General features: G+C 40.5%; 1 protein-coding gene across 1 annotated transcript in view; it reads left to right on the plus strand.

Annotated features, from left to right (window-relative positions):
• Positions 1-13943, plus strand: part of MET (MET proto-oncogene, receptor tyrosine kinase) — a gene marked incomplete at its 3' end in the record, with an annotated part of 57787 nt that extends 43844 nt beyond the window's left edge. The window contains exons 10-13 of the mRNA XM_010074788.1: positions 3941-4159; positions 10801-10947; positions 12895-13051; positions 13803-13943. Of these exons, the coding sequence (XP_010073090.1) occupies positions 3941-4159; positions 10801-10947; positions 12895-13051; positions 13803-13943 (664 nt within the window). The remainder of the gene's footprint in view (positions 1-3940; positions 4160-10800; positions 10948-12894; positions 13052-13802) is intronic.
• Between the last annotated feature and the right edge of the window lie 1720 nt (positions 13944-15663).

Consider the following 15663-nt stretch of genomic DNA (forward strand, 5'->3'; position numbering starts at 1 on the left):
AGGGGCTGCCAGAGAAAAGCCCACGCTGTGAAATCACCTACTGCCAGAGATGTGGTACTAGTAGGTACATTGACCATCCCAAGCCCCGGGAGGAATTTAGACTCCCAGTCACTATTGGTCATGTTGTGCGAAGGGCTGGCTCTCAGACCCAGAAGCAAGAGAGGTTTTACTCTGCCTTCTGGTCCAATGATCTGAGAGACTGGAAGTATCATCTTCCATGCCTTCACACAAGAAGACAACTAGAAGAAAAATGCTCCCAGTCCATTAGGGCCATTCATTGCACTACCTGAAATGGCAGTAAAAGTCGATGAGTTCTCTGAAAAATCTTCAAGATGCCCTGCTTGAGTGTCCCTGCTCAGTTTCTCACCTACACAGAAAAGCCTTCTGAATGGGCTTTGCTCAAGTCAACCTGAATTCTCATCTCTTTCTATTGAGAAATCATCCTTTGGCAAAGATGGCTGGAGAGTCTCCTGGTCTGTCTTTAACCTCATTCACCTTCCATTCCTCACTGGAACTCCAAAAGTTTACTTTTTATGAAAGGACAAATTGGCCATTTTCTCCTTTCTGACTACTACAGATCCTGAAATACACATCCAGCTGCCCCTCTCTTATCTGGGTCAGCTGCTGGGAGACCTTTGGAGCTCAGAGATCCTCCCTCATACTTTTCCTGTTGTTCTACCAGATGAAAAAGAATCGAATTGGACACCGAAGTTCAGATGCTGTAGGTCAGGTTTGAATTAATTGCCTCAAGGGTCATATTTTACAAATGAAACAAGAATACATACTTTTAAGTGATGAGTCATATGCATTGTGCAATGGATTATCATTCCCTTTGGGGTATAGTATTTACTTATGCTTGTGAAATGCTCCATAATTTTTACATCTTTTCTTCTTTATTATCTTCAGATGTAGATTATAGTCACAAGAAGAATGTAGGCTTAGCTTTTAAAGTGAAGGTACTTTAAAGCCTAATTAAATAAAAGTTAAAGGTGCTGGGTGATACGCAGTATCTTAATTGAGAAGGCAATAGATTGAATTAGGGTTTTTTTCTTATAGATCCTCAATCCAATATTTCTTGAAAACTAAACCATCATATTCTTCAATTGCTAAAACCAATTTCAAGGTAAAAATGTCATGTCAAATCATGTACCAATAAGGGCATTGCAAATAAGATTTTTCATGACCTTACCAATCAGTCACATTGCATCCCCTCCAAAGAGTATTATTAGATTTTTATTATTTTCTGAAAGCTTCCTCTTCAGAGACCAGCCTGATAAAGTAAAGTATCTGATTCTAATAGATAGCCACAAACAAAGTTACGAATACCACTGCTATTCATTTAAGGGACAACACTACTCTGCAGTAGATAAAAAGTGTAATGAATTTACATTAATCAAATAAATATAATGATTACCTGGGACATATTTGGTTTTATAATTATATATTTTAGTAATCTCTTTTTAGAATCGACACAATATGATAGACATCTTTAAGAATATTCATGTATCATGGAAAAAGTATGGCTTGATCATCCATTATACTAATGATGCATCTTATTATTACCATACTGATTCAAGTTAATTTATAGATCCATGTGAAATAACAAAGCCTGAGTTATGGTCAATGGTGTGTAACAAGGTATTCAAAAGAGGAAGAACAGTCTAATACTGTAAGCAAATGGAGTGAAATTCTGTCTTGTGTCCCACAGATTACCTTCTTGCCATGGGGGATGCACAAATATTTCCAAATTTGTGCTAGGAATCTAAATGGGCTGTTAGTTACATGGGTGCAAGTCCCATTAGCATCACTGAGAGCTGCACTAAGTTATTTAACTGAGTACCAGACTCACAGCTCACAGACACGTAACCCTTGTAGCAGAGCTCTAAAACTAGTACTCAGTTTCAGAGCCTTGAAAATTATTCCCTGGGCAGATTCAGTATTTCACAATATTATGCACAGAAACATGAATTGCTGTGGCGATAAGAAAAAGTGCTGATTTGTGGATAGCTAATTTAATCCCACTTTTTAAACTAATGTGAGTATATAACTGATATAGCTTGAACAGTTATGTCACTGATTTGAAACAGCAAAACTACATTGCATTAATTTAACATATTAGAGACAAATGTAAACTAATTTTGCAGCTCCTTCAGGCAGCATTTTATAATGAGAATCAATTTAATTTGAAAAACAGAAAAATTGAGTTTTTTTGGTCTTCTCTAGATGCTCAAATGTATGACTAGGAGCTAAACCCCATTCTTATCGAGGCACATGTAAGCCACTCTATTTATATTAAAAAAAAAGTGTAATCTCTGTTGTCAGTGTACAGGGAACTACTTACAGAAGGTTTATACTGCTGGAAGAAAAATACTTCTGTGGAGCTGAAGCGACTCTGTTTGTGCCAGAAATCCTTCACCCATATCTACAGTAGGCAGCATGAAAGGGAGGCACAGAGGAGGGAATACACGACACAATCACAAACAAGCGACTCTGTGGTTTGTGTGATGCTGCCCAGCACCCACAGTGCCTCCCATCGATGCTTGTGGATGTACTGTTGACATTATAATCAAATTAGTCATGTAGAAACCTTCAGAGTCAAGAAAGAGAAGTCGACCCTTCTAAAGCACTGTTAATCTAATTAAAGCTGTTGTCTCAGACGGATCAGATGAATCCCCCTCTAGGTGACCTGTTTCCCTCTGTTCACTGCACGGGCAGTTTAGACAGCTAACTCCAATGCAGGTATCTGGATGCAGGCTAGATGAATCCTGTCTGCAAGGATTCATGTTATCCCTGCAAACTGCCTAAACTCAGCTTCAGATCAGGCTGCCTGCAAACCCCTGCTGCCCTTGCTTGCAACACAGCAATCCTTTTAGGAAGGATCTGGGTCTGTCTTGTCTGTCCCACGAGTCTGTGTCAAGGTGGTGTGGGACAGAGGGAAGCACTCTGGACAGATATTTCACACTGGATCGCACCCCCACAGCACAAAACATGCCCTGGCAGGTCTTCTGGATTGTGGGGTGCACTATCAGCTTTCCCTTGGGAAGCACCTCTAGAGCAGGCCCTCACAAGAAATAACAGCAGAGTGAAGGGCAAGCGTGGCTTTAAGCCTGTTGTCAGGCAGCTCCTGCACAGCAGTGAGGGGCAAACATATCATCCCCACTGGTCCAAGGAGATACAGCGTGAAGCATGTCCCACAGTCGACACTCCTAGGAGGGACTTGCATGACACCAGCATACCTAAGCACCGAATACCACATGTCTGGGGCCTTATGCATTTTTTGAAAGAAGATACACTTCGCTGCGCTTTCATGGTGCAGAATCCCATGGTGGTTTTGACTTTAAAGCACTTTCTCACAGCATCCATAATGTCTTTTTGGAAACCTAGTGGCTTAGCTATGCTGTGGGTAAAACAGTGCTTCACTTTTGTTTTCCACTGTTCCAGTCAGATTCATTTGCCCTATTTTTATCTTCCCCTCTGGTATCTTGCTATTGCCTTGGTGGTGTAAAAGGAAGATAAATTCATGTGTCAGTCACTCTGACATAGGCTGGGTAAACTGAATTATGGCTGCTTTGTGTCCCAGTACATCTCAGTACATCAGGATAGCCTCCTCATGGTCCTTGGCTTTGGAAATAGTTTTCCATTAATTATGTGCAAAATATTTATTTTAAACATGCTGTGAACAATCAGGCCAGGAAGGTTGCTTACTCGAACATTTCCTCAACAAGAGTGCAAACACCATTGACATGAAGTTTTTATACTTTACTCCCAGCTCTAACTAAATGCTGTGTAGCACTAATCAGGATTTTGCTTTGGTTGAAGAAGAACAAGACCTCTGGTGTTTATTTTTTCAATACACGTGTATTGTTAAAGAACACTTACGTTCATCAGGGACTTCCTATGCACATACTTACTCAATTACCTCTTTCTTTCTTTCTTACAGGCATGTAGCCACCGCTCCAGCTCAGAGATAATCTGCTGTACAACTCCTTCACTGAAAGCCTTCAATCTCCAACCACCTTTTGTAACCAAAGTGTTCTTTATTTTTGACGGTGTCAACTCTTTGTACTTTGATTTTGATTATGTAAATAATCCTGTATTTAAGCATTTTGAAAAGCCAGTGTTCATCTCAAGAGGCAACCAAAACATTCTGGAAATTAAGGTAAGAAATGTTGAAATATTTTTTTCAATTATTTGCATGCTCACATCAGCCGTGTAGTGTAGAACAGACATTTTGATGAAATAAAGAAAGCCCCAAGGAAGCACAGACAGAGAGCAGTGAGAGCGACAGAGAGCAGTGTGTTCAATACTATGTTCATCCAAGCCCCCAGCTGTCACAACTTAAAAGATACAGAGCTGAAACCAAAGATATACCAGGGTGGTTGTTGGCATCAGGTGGGGTGGGAAAGGGGCTTTCCTTATCCTCATGGGAGGACCACGCTGCATCAGCTTCTGATTCCAGTGAGCAGCGTCACCAGTTCAGGATTAAACATGGCCATCAGCCCAGAACCTGAAGTGTGTGGTCTGCGTACAAGTCCCAGCTCTTACTGTCACAGGGTTTTGTGTCCTTCCTCACAAAAGACCTGGAGTTGCCTTTAGAAAGTGGCCTAGCAGCTTTGGCTCTCTAGAGCTGAGGGAAACTCTGGCCTATGCACGAAGTCACTCATGAGCATCAGTTACCACTGTAGCCTAAATATTTACGGATCCATGAAAAATGCAAAGTTGATGCTGAGTGCCTGTTAAAAGAGCACTGAGAATAGCCTACACAGCACTGACAAACTTCTCTTAGGAATTACGCACAGGCACAGGCTACTCTCTATTAGAGTGCTATGGAGTGCTTTCTTTACAGTGAGGGTGACAGAGCACTGGAACAGGCTGCCCAGAGAGGTTGTGGAGTCTCCTTCTCTGGAGACATTCAAAGCCCGCCTGGATGCGTTCCTGTGTGATCTGATCTAGGTGTCCTGCTCCGGCAGGGGGATTGGACTAGATGATCTTTCGAGGTCCCTTCCAATCTCTAACATTCTGTGATTCTGTTTTTCTGTGATTCTGTGATTCTGTGATTCTGTGAAAGTTAAATCCATTTTGCAAGAGTCCAATTTCCTCGAAATCTAGTGTTTTTCTGAGTTAGATTATCAAATAAGAACAGTATAAATACAGGTATTTCTAATTTATAATGAATGTTTATGAAAATGTATTATTATGTACATTAAATTTATATAGAATATCTACAATTTATATAAAATATAATCGATAAAAAATGCTTTACAGAAGAGAATCAGCCTTAATGCTGGGGTCATCTCTTTCTGTAACTGTTCCATAGCTCTGTAAGCCCAAACTCTTTTCTATGACAGCCATGAAATCTTGAAGCCCTCAGGTCTTTGACTCCAAGATAGTCCAGTGGGCCAGCTCCTGAGCTGCAGGAAAACAGAAGGGATTACCTCAGAGCCTCTGTCAGCCATGCTGGGTTCCAGTCAAACTCTCTTAATATTGATCTGTCTCCACAAAGTTTTTTGTGAAATGTCCAAAGAATAATCAGTCTGATTTTGGTTTGGTTTGGTTTGTTTCTGTTTGGAACTTGTGGCTGTACATTCACCCCTTCCTCAATGCACAGCAATTCTCCTGTTCAGTTATGGAGAAATCCTAGAAAGAGTTCTGGTGTGTAGGTCAACAGAGATCTGGGAATATATAGCTGCTGCACGGCTCAGTGCCTCTGCGCAGTGACAGCAGTGTTTTCCAGTATTTTGCAGGTCATGCATATCAACCAGTTGGAAAGAAGACTAAATTGAGAAGAATCATAGAATAACTTAGATTGGAAAGAACCTCTGGAGGTCTTTGCAGTCTACCGCCCTTGCTCAAAGCAGGGCTAAGTCAAAAATTAGGTTAGGTTGTCCATGGCCTTGTCTAGATGAGTTTTGAAGCTCTCCAAGAACAGAGATTTTACAGTTTTAAAAAACCCAGCTCCTCTAGCCTTGCATTGTGCATGCTGTGCTTCAGCTCCCTTCCTACATCAGTGGCCCTCTGCTGTACTGCATCCAATTTGTCAGTATCTCTCTTGTCCTGTGGGATTCAAAATTTGACACAATTCTCCAGGTGTGGTCTCACAAGCGCTGAGCAGAAGAAAACAATCACCTTCAATCTACTGGCTTTACGGCTGCTAAAGTATGCGGTGAGCCTTGATCACTACAATGGCACACTGCTGCCTCATTTCACCTAATGCTCCACAACGACCACAAGTCCTTTTCTGTAGAGTGTCTTCCTACCTGGCTGTGCCTAGCCTGTCCTGGTGCATGGGGTTATTCCACGCCAGGTGCAGGACTTTGCATCCATCTTTGTTGAATTTATGAGGTTCCTGCTGGCCCACTTCTCCAGCTTGCCACAGTCACTCTGAACAGTGGCTCTGCCCTCTAGTATCTCAATCATTTTCCTAAATTTGATGTCACCTGAAAGCACAAGGACAGTGCATCCTGCCCCTTTGTGCAGGTTGTTGATAAAGATTTTAGGCATTATTGGTCCCAGTATCAACCATTGAGGAATGCCACTTGTTAAACTTCGAACCTTTGAGCTGCTGGCCAGCCAGTTTTTCACTCACCTTATGGTCCAGTCCATCCAGTCCATATTATCCCAATTTGTTTTCAACACTGGGAGAGACTGTGTTGCAAAACTTGCTAAATCAAGGTAAACGTTGTCCAGTGCTCGCCCTTCATATACAGAACCAGTCATCTCCTCATAGAAGGCAGTCGGGCTGCTCAGGCAAAATCCACCCTTATGAACCTGTGCTGGCTGTTCCCAGTCGTGATCTTGTCCTTTCTCTGCATGTAAAAGCTTCCTTGGGGACTTGCTCCATAATCTTCCCAGAGACTGAGGTTAAAAATTAGGTGTTTCTTAACTCTCTTCTTTCTTTTACTCTTGAACCTTTTATTCTTCCCTAAGGAGAAGTCCCTAGTGCTATTTATTGCTGGGAAGAAGCCATTCAGATGAGAAAGGCTGGCTGAAGACTATCCCACTGACAACTTACCAATGTCACAATTTTGTAGCATTGATGTCACCTGTAGTCATGGCACCCAAGCCAGATGTCTACCTAAGCCTAATGCCCTGATTATTTCCTGGCAACCAACTGGAGAATAACATTAGTGAAAGCTGGTCTCCTAGAACAAAGCATGAACAGGCACCAATTTAACATCTTCCTCTAAATAGAATTAGTTATAGTGGGATGCTTCTATCAAAACAGTGAGGCAACTTCCAGGAATTATAGTCGGGAGCCAAAAGATCATCACAAGCCACATTGGCGACACTTTTCCCTAGCCCCATACCCGCATTCAAAAATACAGACACACAAGTTTACATGCCTCATGGTCATATTTTGTGCAGTAATTAAGCAAGCTCAGCATGAAATTAAATGGCAGCTTGCTTCAGTGAACAGTCTGTTTTACCAAACCAAAGTTCTTTTATCTTTCTCTTAATTAGTTTCAGAGGGGCGGGAGGAGCTTTTTCACAAGTTTTTCAATCAAATTAATCTAGTGTGACATATTTGACTTTCGTCAAATGACAGTGGGTACCGATTGAAAGGTTTTTCCCTGATGACCATAAGATGTTTTTGTACAAAAATGTTACACACAAGAAAACATTAAGTCTTCTATCTAAAACACAGGGCACTGTGTGTCACGAATGCCAGCCCTTCTTGTCTTCAGTGCCAGCCCTTTTGTCTTCCACACTGCTGAGCCATTCAAGGTCCCACATCATCACTGTCTTCCTCTGCCAAGTGTGTGGCTCTTTGAAGTCTCTCAGTGCCCACCATGCCCCAGTCAGAGGGGTCATGACAGAGTGGCTTGAGGCACTTCTCTGCTTCAACACCGTGAAGACACCACTTCAGAAGTGCTCCCGTGTCCCGCCAACATGGGAAGCTCTCAGGGCAGCAGAAATTCTGGTGTTTTGCTGTTGGGCACAACTGAAGACCTGAGTCTGCTGAAGAAGACAGTCTGCTTGCTGCCTCCCACAGAAGCCACTGACCCAGACCTGCAAGGTGGCCTGCTGACAGCCCCGTGTGTCCTAGCTGCAAAAAAAAAAAAAAAAAACCACCAAATAAATAAGGAAAGCAACAGCTGCTTACCTCAGTCTGCCTAGCCTGGGGTTGTGCTTGTGCACCAAGCCAGTGTGGGGTCTCTGCATGTGCTTCCAGAGGAGGCCTGGGAATGGGCTGCTAGGTGACTGCAGTGTACTATCTATCTTCCACTAGATAAATAAGTAGCACAATTGTAATTTAATGTTACACATCACATTTGAGACCTTGGCTGTACTCTGGCACATTTGTCCTAAAACTAAGAGTAGGACAAGACTTCCTAAATTGCCTACTCTGTTCCTAAGCCAGTACAACACATTCTTTCTGATACAATCTTAAGGAACTCTTCTTGTCTATTTGTGGGTTACTCTGTTTTCAATCTTCTTTCACATTGCATAGAAAATTATGTTTCTCTCAATGTCTGGTCCAAGAGAGTGCAATATGGAAACCCCAGTATTTCTGAGCAAGCTGAAGTGGAAGCTCTGCAGCTGCACTAACTCCTCATTCTTCCCAACTCAACCTGCTCTGCTTAGGAACCTCAAAAATTCTTCTGACACCAATCTCAAAATTTCCACACCTTGTTTGTGGTCCTTCTACTGCTTTTAGACTTTCACACAAATTATTCCCATCTCTCTAAAGTTGTGAGGTAGTTGCTCTATCAGATTGGTTTGCAACAGCTACTCAGTCCAGTAACAAGCTTCTCCAGCTTGCACGCAAGGGCATTGCTCATCAAGGAGCAAGTAATATGCATTTTAAATTCATAGAATCATAGAATGGCCTGGGTTGAAAAGGACCTCAAAGATCATCTAGTTTCAACCGCCCCTGCTGTGGGCAGAGTTGCCAGCCGCTAGAGCAGGCTACCCAGGGCCCCATCCAGCCTGGCCTTGAATGCCTCCAGGGATGGGGCATCCACAGCTTCTCTGGGCAACCTGTTCCAGTGCCTCACCACCCTCTGCGTGATAAATTTCCACCTAATATCCAACCTAAATCTCCCCTCTCTTAGTTTAAAACCATTCCCCCTCATCCTGTCACTATCAACCCCTGTAAACAGTCGCTCCTCCTCCTGTTTATAGGCTCCCTTCAAGTACTGGAAGGCCGCAATGAGGTCTCCCCAGAGCTCTCTCTTCTCCAAGCTAAAATAGGAAATATTGTTTCCTAGTTCTCACAGGAGCCAGTTTCCTCCTTTTCTTAAAATCATAGGCAAATTCTGTGGTCCTAAGAAGAGCAAAACCACTGCTGAAAGCATTTTGAAACTCTTAATATATTGAGATAGTGAATATATTTGAAACTATAATATATTAATGGTAATATAATGGTAATGGTAGTAAGTAAGAGTTACTGTCTTCATTATAACTGGCTAAGGACAACTTTAGGAAAACATCAGTATGATTTTTTTCCCCTTTTGGGTAAGTATCAGTTTTGGTGGAGGGAAAAATTCCAAGATTTGGTGCCACTCACCCACACTCTCCAGGATAATATATCCTGAAGATGGAAAACTCAAATTCAAGTCTTTTCAGGTACATCATTCAAAGGAAAGATGTGAACATGAATAGCTCACAATCTGCAGCAAGTCTTCATACTAATAAGCAATAAGCAGTCAATCACATTGAATATTTACTTAATCAACACAAACAGAATGGCTCCAATGAGACAGAAGATAGAGGACAAAATTGACTTTTTTGGACAGCAATTTTTTTAATTTACCTGGGGTGTGGCTTTGCCAGTCAAAATAGGACATTAAGCTGGTTCTCCTATATGTTTATTAAAATTTTCCCAGGGTTCAGTCTGATTCTGCAGCAGATCTAAAACATATGCCAAAGTAAGATTTTTTTGCCCCTCAGAATGGGATTTGTGTTTTCTTTCCAGTATATGAGGCCTTATAGCAGTGTTGGCCATGACACCTTCCCCCCTTCTGGTGAAAAACTCCCAGATCCATCCCATATTATTAGTATTAGTATCAAATGTTACTCCCCATCCTCCCTTCGCCCCTTTTAATCCCACTTAATATGCCTGTTCTTTCTTCTTAAACTGGGCTGTACACAAGGTTGGGCAGCTTCTTAAATACTGATGCACTCCTGAGCACAAAAGATCTTGAACTTGGCCTTCGGACACTACTATCACAATACCAGAAGGAATAACATTTCATCCAAGTCTTGGATGTGAAATCAGGTTTTCTGAGCAGGGAGTGTACTTTTCATGCTGTTATCTTTACCAGAGTTTGTTCCTTTTTGGTCTGTGGAATGCGACTTTTAACAGATTTGTGCATTTTTATTATTATAATTAACTAGTTCTTTTTGAAAGCTTTACTCTTACTACCATAACCACTTGCAAAACAAAATGTTTGAGATGCCTTTAGTTTGTGAATAATGTAATGCCAATTTTGTGTAAACAACAGGGTCACATAATGCTTTCTTTCTTGTGCAAATTATGCAAAAATCTAAACAGGACCAACAGGATTTATCCCTCGGACATCTACATTTTTAGAAGTCTGTATGGGCTGTATGAGTATTAGTGACAGCAAATTTTATCTGTAAACTTTATCATCCCTCTCTGGCCTGTCTGTGAAACTCCCATTTACATTAAAAAAACCTGATACGTGCATATTGACAGGGCAATGTAAATTTGCATTAGTCTTTTATTTCACAATTGTTTTTCCATTAAAAATATTTTCCAAGGTAATAAAACAACTTGTCCTTAACATCTGTGAGATGGTTATGTAATATGAAATTGATTTTTTTTTTTCCAAGGGAAATTATATTGATTCAGAAGCTGTTAAAGGAGAGGTGCTAAAAGTTGGAAATAAAAGCTGTGAAAACCTCCTCCTGCAGCCAGAATCAATTCTGTGTACGGTTCCCAGCGATCTCCTGAAATCCAACAGTGAGCTAAATATAGAGGTGAGGCAGCTACACCACGCATGAGATATTAATGCCATTTTTATTATCATTCACAATGTCACTATTGAACCTATAAACTTCAAATTTAAGCCTAAGCCTGTGTTTACAGAGATATCTCTATCACTATTTGTTTGGGGTGGAAGTTCAGATAATATTGACTATTTTAAGAAATAAAATGATAGTTATTAACCCAAACACAAGAGGAAACATGGGGAATAACGGGAAGCTGTAATGGAGTAAGTTTACTTTGGAGCTCACAAGTCCTTTTCTCAGCAAAAAAAAAAAATCTGCTGCAGTTAAGAGGATCAGAACTTTTCTGAAATTTTTTTTTGTCTGCATTTTATAATTTCATTTCAATTATTTTTGTAAGGTGCAGACAGGACAAATGTTTGAGTTCCACTATCATTCTAAAGGTGGTCTCACTAGAGTAATTCAGAATGCTACTGCAAATTTAAATTGTAGACAGTTTTGTCCTACTGATTCATATAATAAGACAGAAATCTTTCAGTATCTTTGTATTTTTTTAAATATAAAAAAAAGGAAAATTGCAGCAGAAGTGGATTACCTTTAAACTATGAAATTTAATTATCATGGAGTCTGATTCACTGAAAGCAGTGGAAACTTTGCCAGTCATGTTAAGTGTGACTAGGATCAAAGTCTATGTAAGCTCTTTGGAGCAGGGACCATCTATTTTTTCTATGTCTTTATGGCATTCATCTCAATAGGAACCTGGGCTGTGAATGGTATTCCTATGTGCTACTGCAACCTAAGTAAATAATAATAACTTTTATTGCTTTATTAATACAGTAAATAATTGCTTTATTAATACAGTAAATATTAATTTATTTTAACATTAATTTACTTTGAAAAGTACAAATTACATTTATTGGATGTATCAGGCAAACTATAAAATCAGATGCAGCTCTCCTTTTGGCATATCAGTTTCCCAGACCTGGAAATGCCTAGTTTAATCTAATACTTGTGCATATGCTACATTCTGTACCTGTTCATATTTTTAAATATGCAGCTGGGACTGGCACTGCATTCAACCAGTTCTACTATGTGATACTTCCTTAACCTCTAAGAAACAGATATGCGTGATGTATTTCGTACATAGAAAAGAACACAACATAAAGGGGTTAAATAAGGTTTCTGCTTGTTTACTGGCAAGGAGCCTCAGAAATTGCAGTCTGCCCAGCGAAGAAGAAAATTTGCTCTTTTGACGGGCAAATCCATCATTACAGTACCCAGAGGAATGAATTCCACAGGAAGAAGAGAAAAGATGGCCAAATGCATTCCAACTGACTGAGCTAGTGCCGTGTGACCTAAAACAGTTTTTCCCTGTTAGCTGCTTGGTGTTTGTTTGGTTGTTGATTTGGGGGGTTATTTTTTTGTTTTGTTTTGTTTCTTTAAATTGTCGACAAGCAAGAAGCTGGCAAGGGACAGGCTTACGTGACCCTGGGAACTAAAATGCAGGCATGCTGTCAACAGAGAGTTTGATGTTACAGCATATTTATGCCAGAAGGACCCATATTAAAGACATTTGAGCTAGGGTTTTTTAACATACATCTCATCCTATATATCCATAGGCCCATGCATTGCCCTGCACCATTTGAGTAAAAGTATGAATTTAGTATTTTGAATTAACATCTGGTAGCAGTGGGACATTGTTATCCAGAGTGCGTGTGTCAGTGCGTGCTCTGTGTGTGTGTTGTAGGCTGTACAGAACTGTGTCAGTAGCACAGCTCTTGAAGGCATGATGAATCAAAAAATGTAGATCTGCTTTCACATACACCAATATAATTTCTCCACTCCCGGTGTCTTATCACAGTACAGCATCACAAAATAAATATTTAATACATATGGGACATATCAGCTCATACTTTAATACTAATAATCTACTTCTTATTTGAAATCATAACACTATTTTTTTTCTTTTTTTTTCAGTGGAAGCAAGAAGTTTTGTCAACAGTTATAGGAAAAGTGCTGATCCGGCAAGATCAGAATTTCACAGGACTCATTGCTGGAGTTGTTTCAACATCAGTTTTAATTTTTATCTTTTTGGTGTTTTTCCTTTGGAGAAGGAAGAAGAAACAAATTAAAGGTCCATCATACTCAATTTCATCAAATAATTCCATTATTATATCTCAGATTTAAAAACTGACATCAGTTTATGCTTTGTTTAACTGCCATGCAATGCCCTGTTGTAACCTGTCAGCAGAGGTTTCACAATCAAGTCCAATGTTTAGTTGCATTTCGGCCCTTGGCTCTTGCCTGAGCTGGGTGAAGGGCCACACTATGCCTGAAGGACAAGGATTTTGGAGGAACTCTGAACTATTAGGAAAACTTACTAACTTCTCTTCCTCAGTCAGCCTTGGAAGGGGGGATGAGTAAATGACACGTGTGGAATCACGAGTACTTTAGCTTCATTCAGTTGCCTTGTAGCCTAAGTTGTGCAAGTCACAAAGTGCTGCCATGTGCTGGTGTCCTGTTCACCCAGATCAGGAACTTGCTCAGAGTGTGCCTCCTCTGTGGCCTCCATGTCTGCCGCACTACACAAGGGAGGAAGGAGGAGGAGAGCTGGTACATAACCAGGTCTTACTCTAACACAGTATCACAGACAGATGATGAAGCTGGACACAGGGGCTTCCGCCGAGAGTGGGGCTTTAACACAAGTTAAAGCAATTCTTGTGCTGTACATGCTCATGTTCAGGTCCTGTATATGTCTGCCTCAGCAGCAACCTGACCCTCTTCCCAGAAGAACAGAACATCTAAACTTAAATAAATACCTAAATGAATGTTGTCACACAGTAAACATGAGAGTTTTCTAATCTTTCTTTCTCCCTCTCTTTCAGATCTGGGAAGTGACCTAGTGCGCTATGATGGCCGAGTGCACACTCCTCACCTGGACAGGCTGGTGAGCGCAAGGAGTGTAAGTCCAACAACAGAAATGGTTTCAAGCGAATCTGTTGACTACAGATCAACTTTTCTAGAAGGTACACCTCTATTGTGAATCTGTATGGATGTTATTTTATACATCTTGCTTTTCATATGTCTTCAGATGATAGCTATTTTGATCAATATCTTAATTTCAATTTTTCATCTGGCTTGTCTCTGTCTGCATTGTTTGAGACTTTCTTGTGTTCATAGGTTTGCTATTTGAACTGAGTTTCTCAGGTGCTTCCCAAGATTACAGTGCAAAGGATTTTTACTTCTACTTAGGTTGGAGGAATATATAAAATACTGTTAGTAAAAACTCTCTGTAAATATGCTCTACAGTTTATTAGGAGATAGTGGATATAACAATTCTATGTTATCATGAAGTCCATCACACCATGCATAAATCCACTCTGAAAAAAGTGATTTTAAGGTTAGCATCGAGTGGCTGTAGGTTTAGTGTGTCTCAGTGACTTCATACAGTCATTACAAAGAAACTCTGTCAGCCCAACATGGGACATGGAGTTTTTTAACTGATATTCTTTTGTCTGTTCATGCCCCTCCTATAAATTGGCACATTGTGTGACACAGAAATGTTGATTTTAAAAATTAAGCTAAAGGGATATGAAAACTGTGACAGATTGAGTGGAAGTCCATGTGTGCTGAGATGCCAGTCTCAGAAAACACTGTTCATTTTCAGGCCTGTGGGTATGAGGGGAGAATAACCCTATGCTGAATATATTTTTCTGCCTAATGACACCATTTTAGAGTGGGTATTCTCCAGAAGAGCACTCTGCTGTACTTACCATACCCCATTAGGCTGAAAATGTCCTTTAAGATGTATGGAGTCCACGTTCTGTGAATCTTTAACTATTAGGAGTTACCACAGAATCACAGAATGGTTTGGGTTGGAAGGGACCTTAAAGATCATATAGTTCCAACCCCCCTGCCATGAGCAGGGACACCTCCCACTAGACCAGGTTGCTCAAAGCCCCATGCAGCCTGGACTTAATATGATATTCAACCATGTGATATTTGGCCATTATGATATTATGACCATATTATGATATTTGAGAAATCACTGAAATTCATTAGTCTTGGTATAGACAGTGTCTTGTACTATTTCAGGTGCTGCCATATACAACTCAATAGAAAACACTCCAAATCCTTATTCCACCTTTGTAATCCCCAGTCATGGAGCTGTTTGAGAGCCAGGCCTGTTCCCAGCTTCCTTTATGATTCTTTAATTGCTGCCGCCAGCTCGCACAGGAACTGTCTTGATTGTAAGATTCCCAAAGGAAAAGGAAAGCCTGTGCCACTGGTTAGAAGGGAAAGTGGTACACGAGACAAAACTATGCAAAGATCCTTGGTGGAAGGTAAATGTGTAGTGGTCCTGGAGCCACTGTGCACTGGCAAAGCACAGCAAGAGTGTTCACGGAATGTTTCTCTAAGAATATTCATGTCAATTAGTGTCAAAGAGTAAAATGACAGGAACATTAGAAAACATGCAGATTTACATGTAACAGCTGTAAAAAATATTTTTAAGCCATGCCTAGAGTATTTTACCATGATTATTGAATAGATATTTGCCCTTGGTGACATAAACATGGCTTTGTAAATGTAAGAGTTTGTATTTTCACATGCAGATATAGCAGCACTGAGTTTTTCTCCACACCTAGACTGATAACAGCACTATGTGAAAATTTCCCAAATATACAAAGCATGTCTGTACAACACCTTTAACTCTTTGTGATAAAATCATAGAATCATAGAATCATA

This window comes from Pterocles gutturalis, unplaced genomic scaffold (assembly GCF_000699245.1).
Source record: "Pterocles gutturalis isolate BGI_N339 unplaced genomic scaffold, ASM69924v1 scaffold41482, whole genome shotgun sequence".
In the NCBI taxonomy this organism is placed as follows: domain Eukaryota; kingdom Metazoa; phylum Chordata; class Aves; order Pterocliformes; family Pteroclidae; genus Pterocles; species Pterocles gutturalis.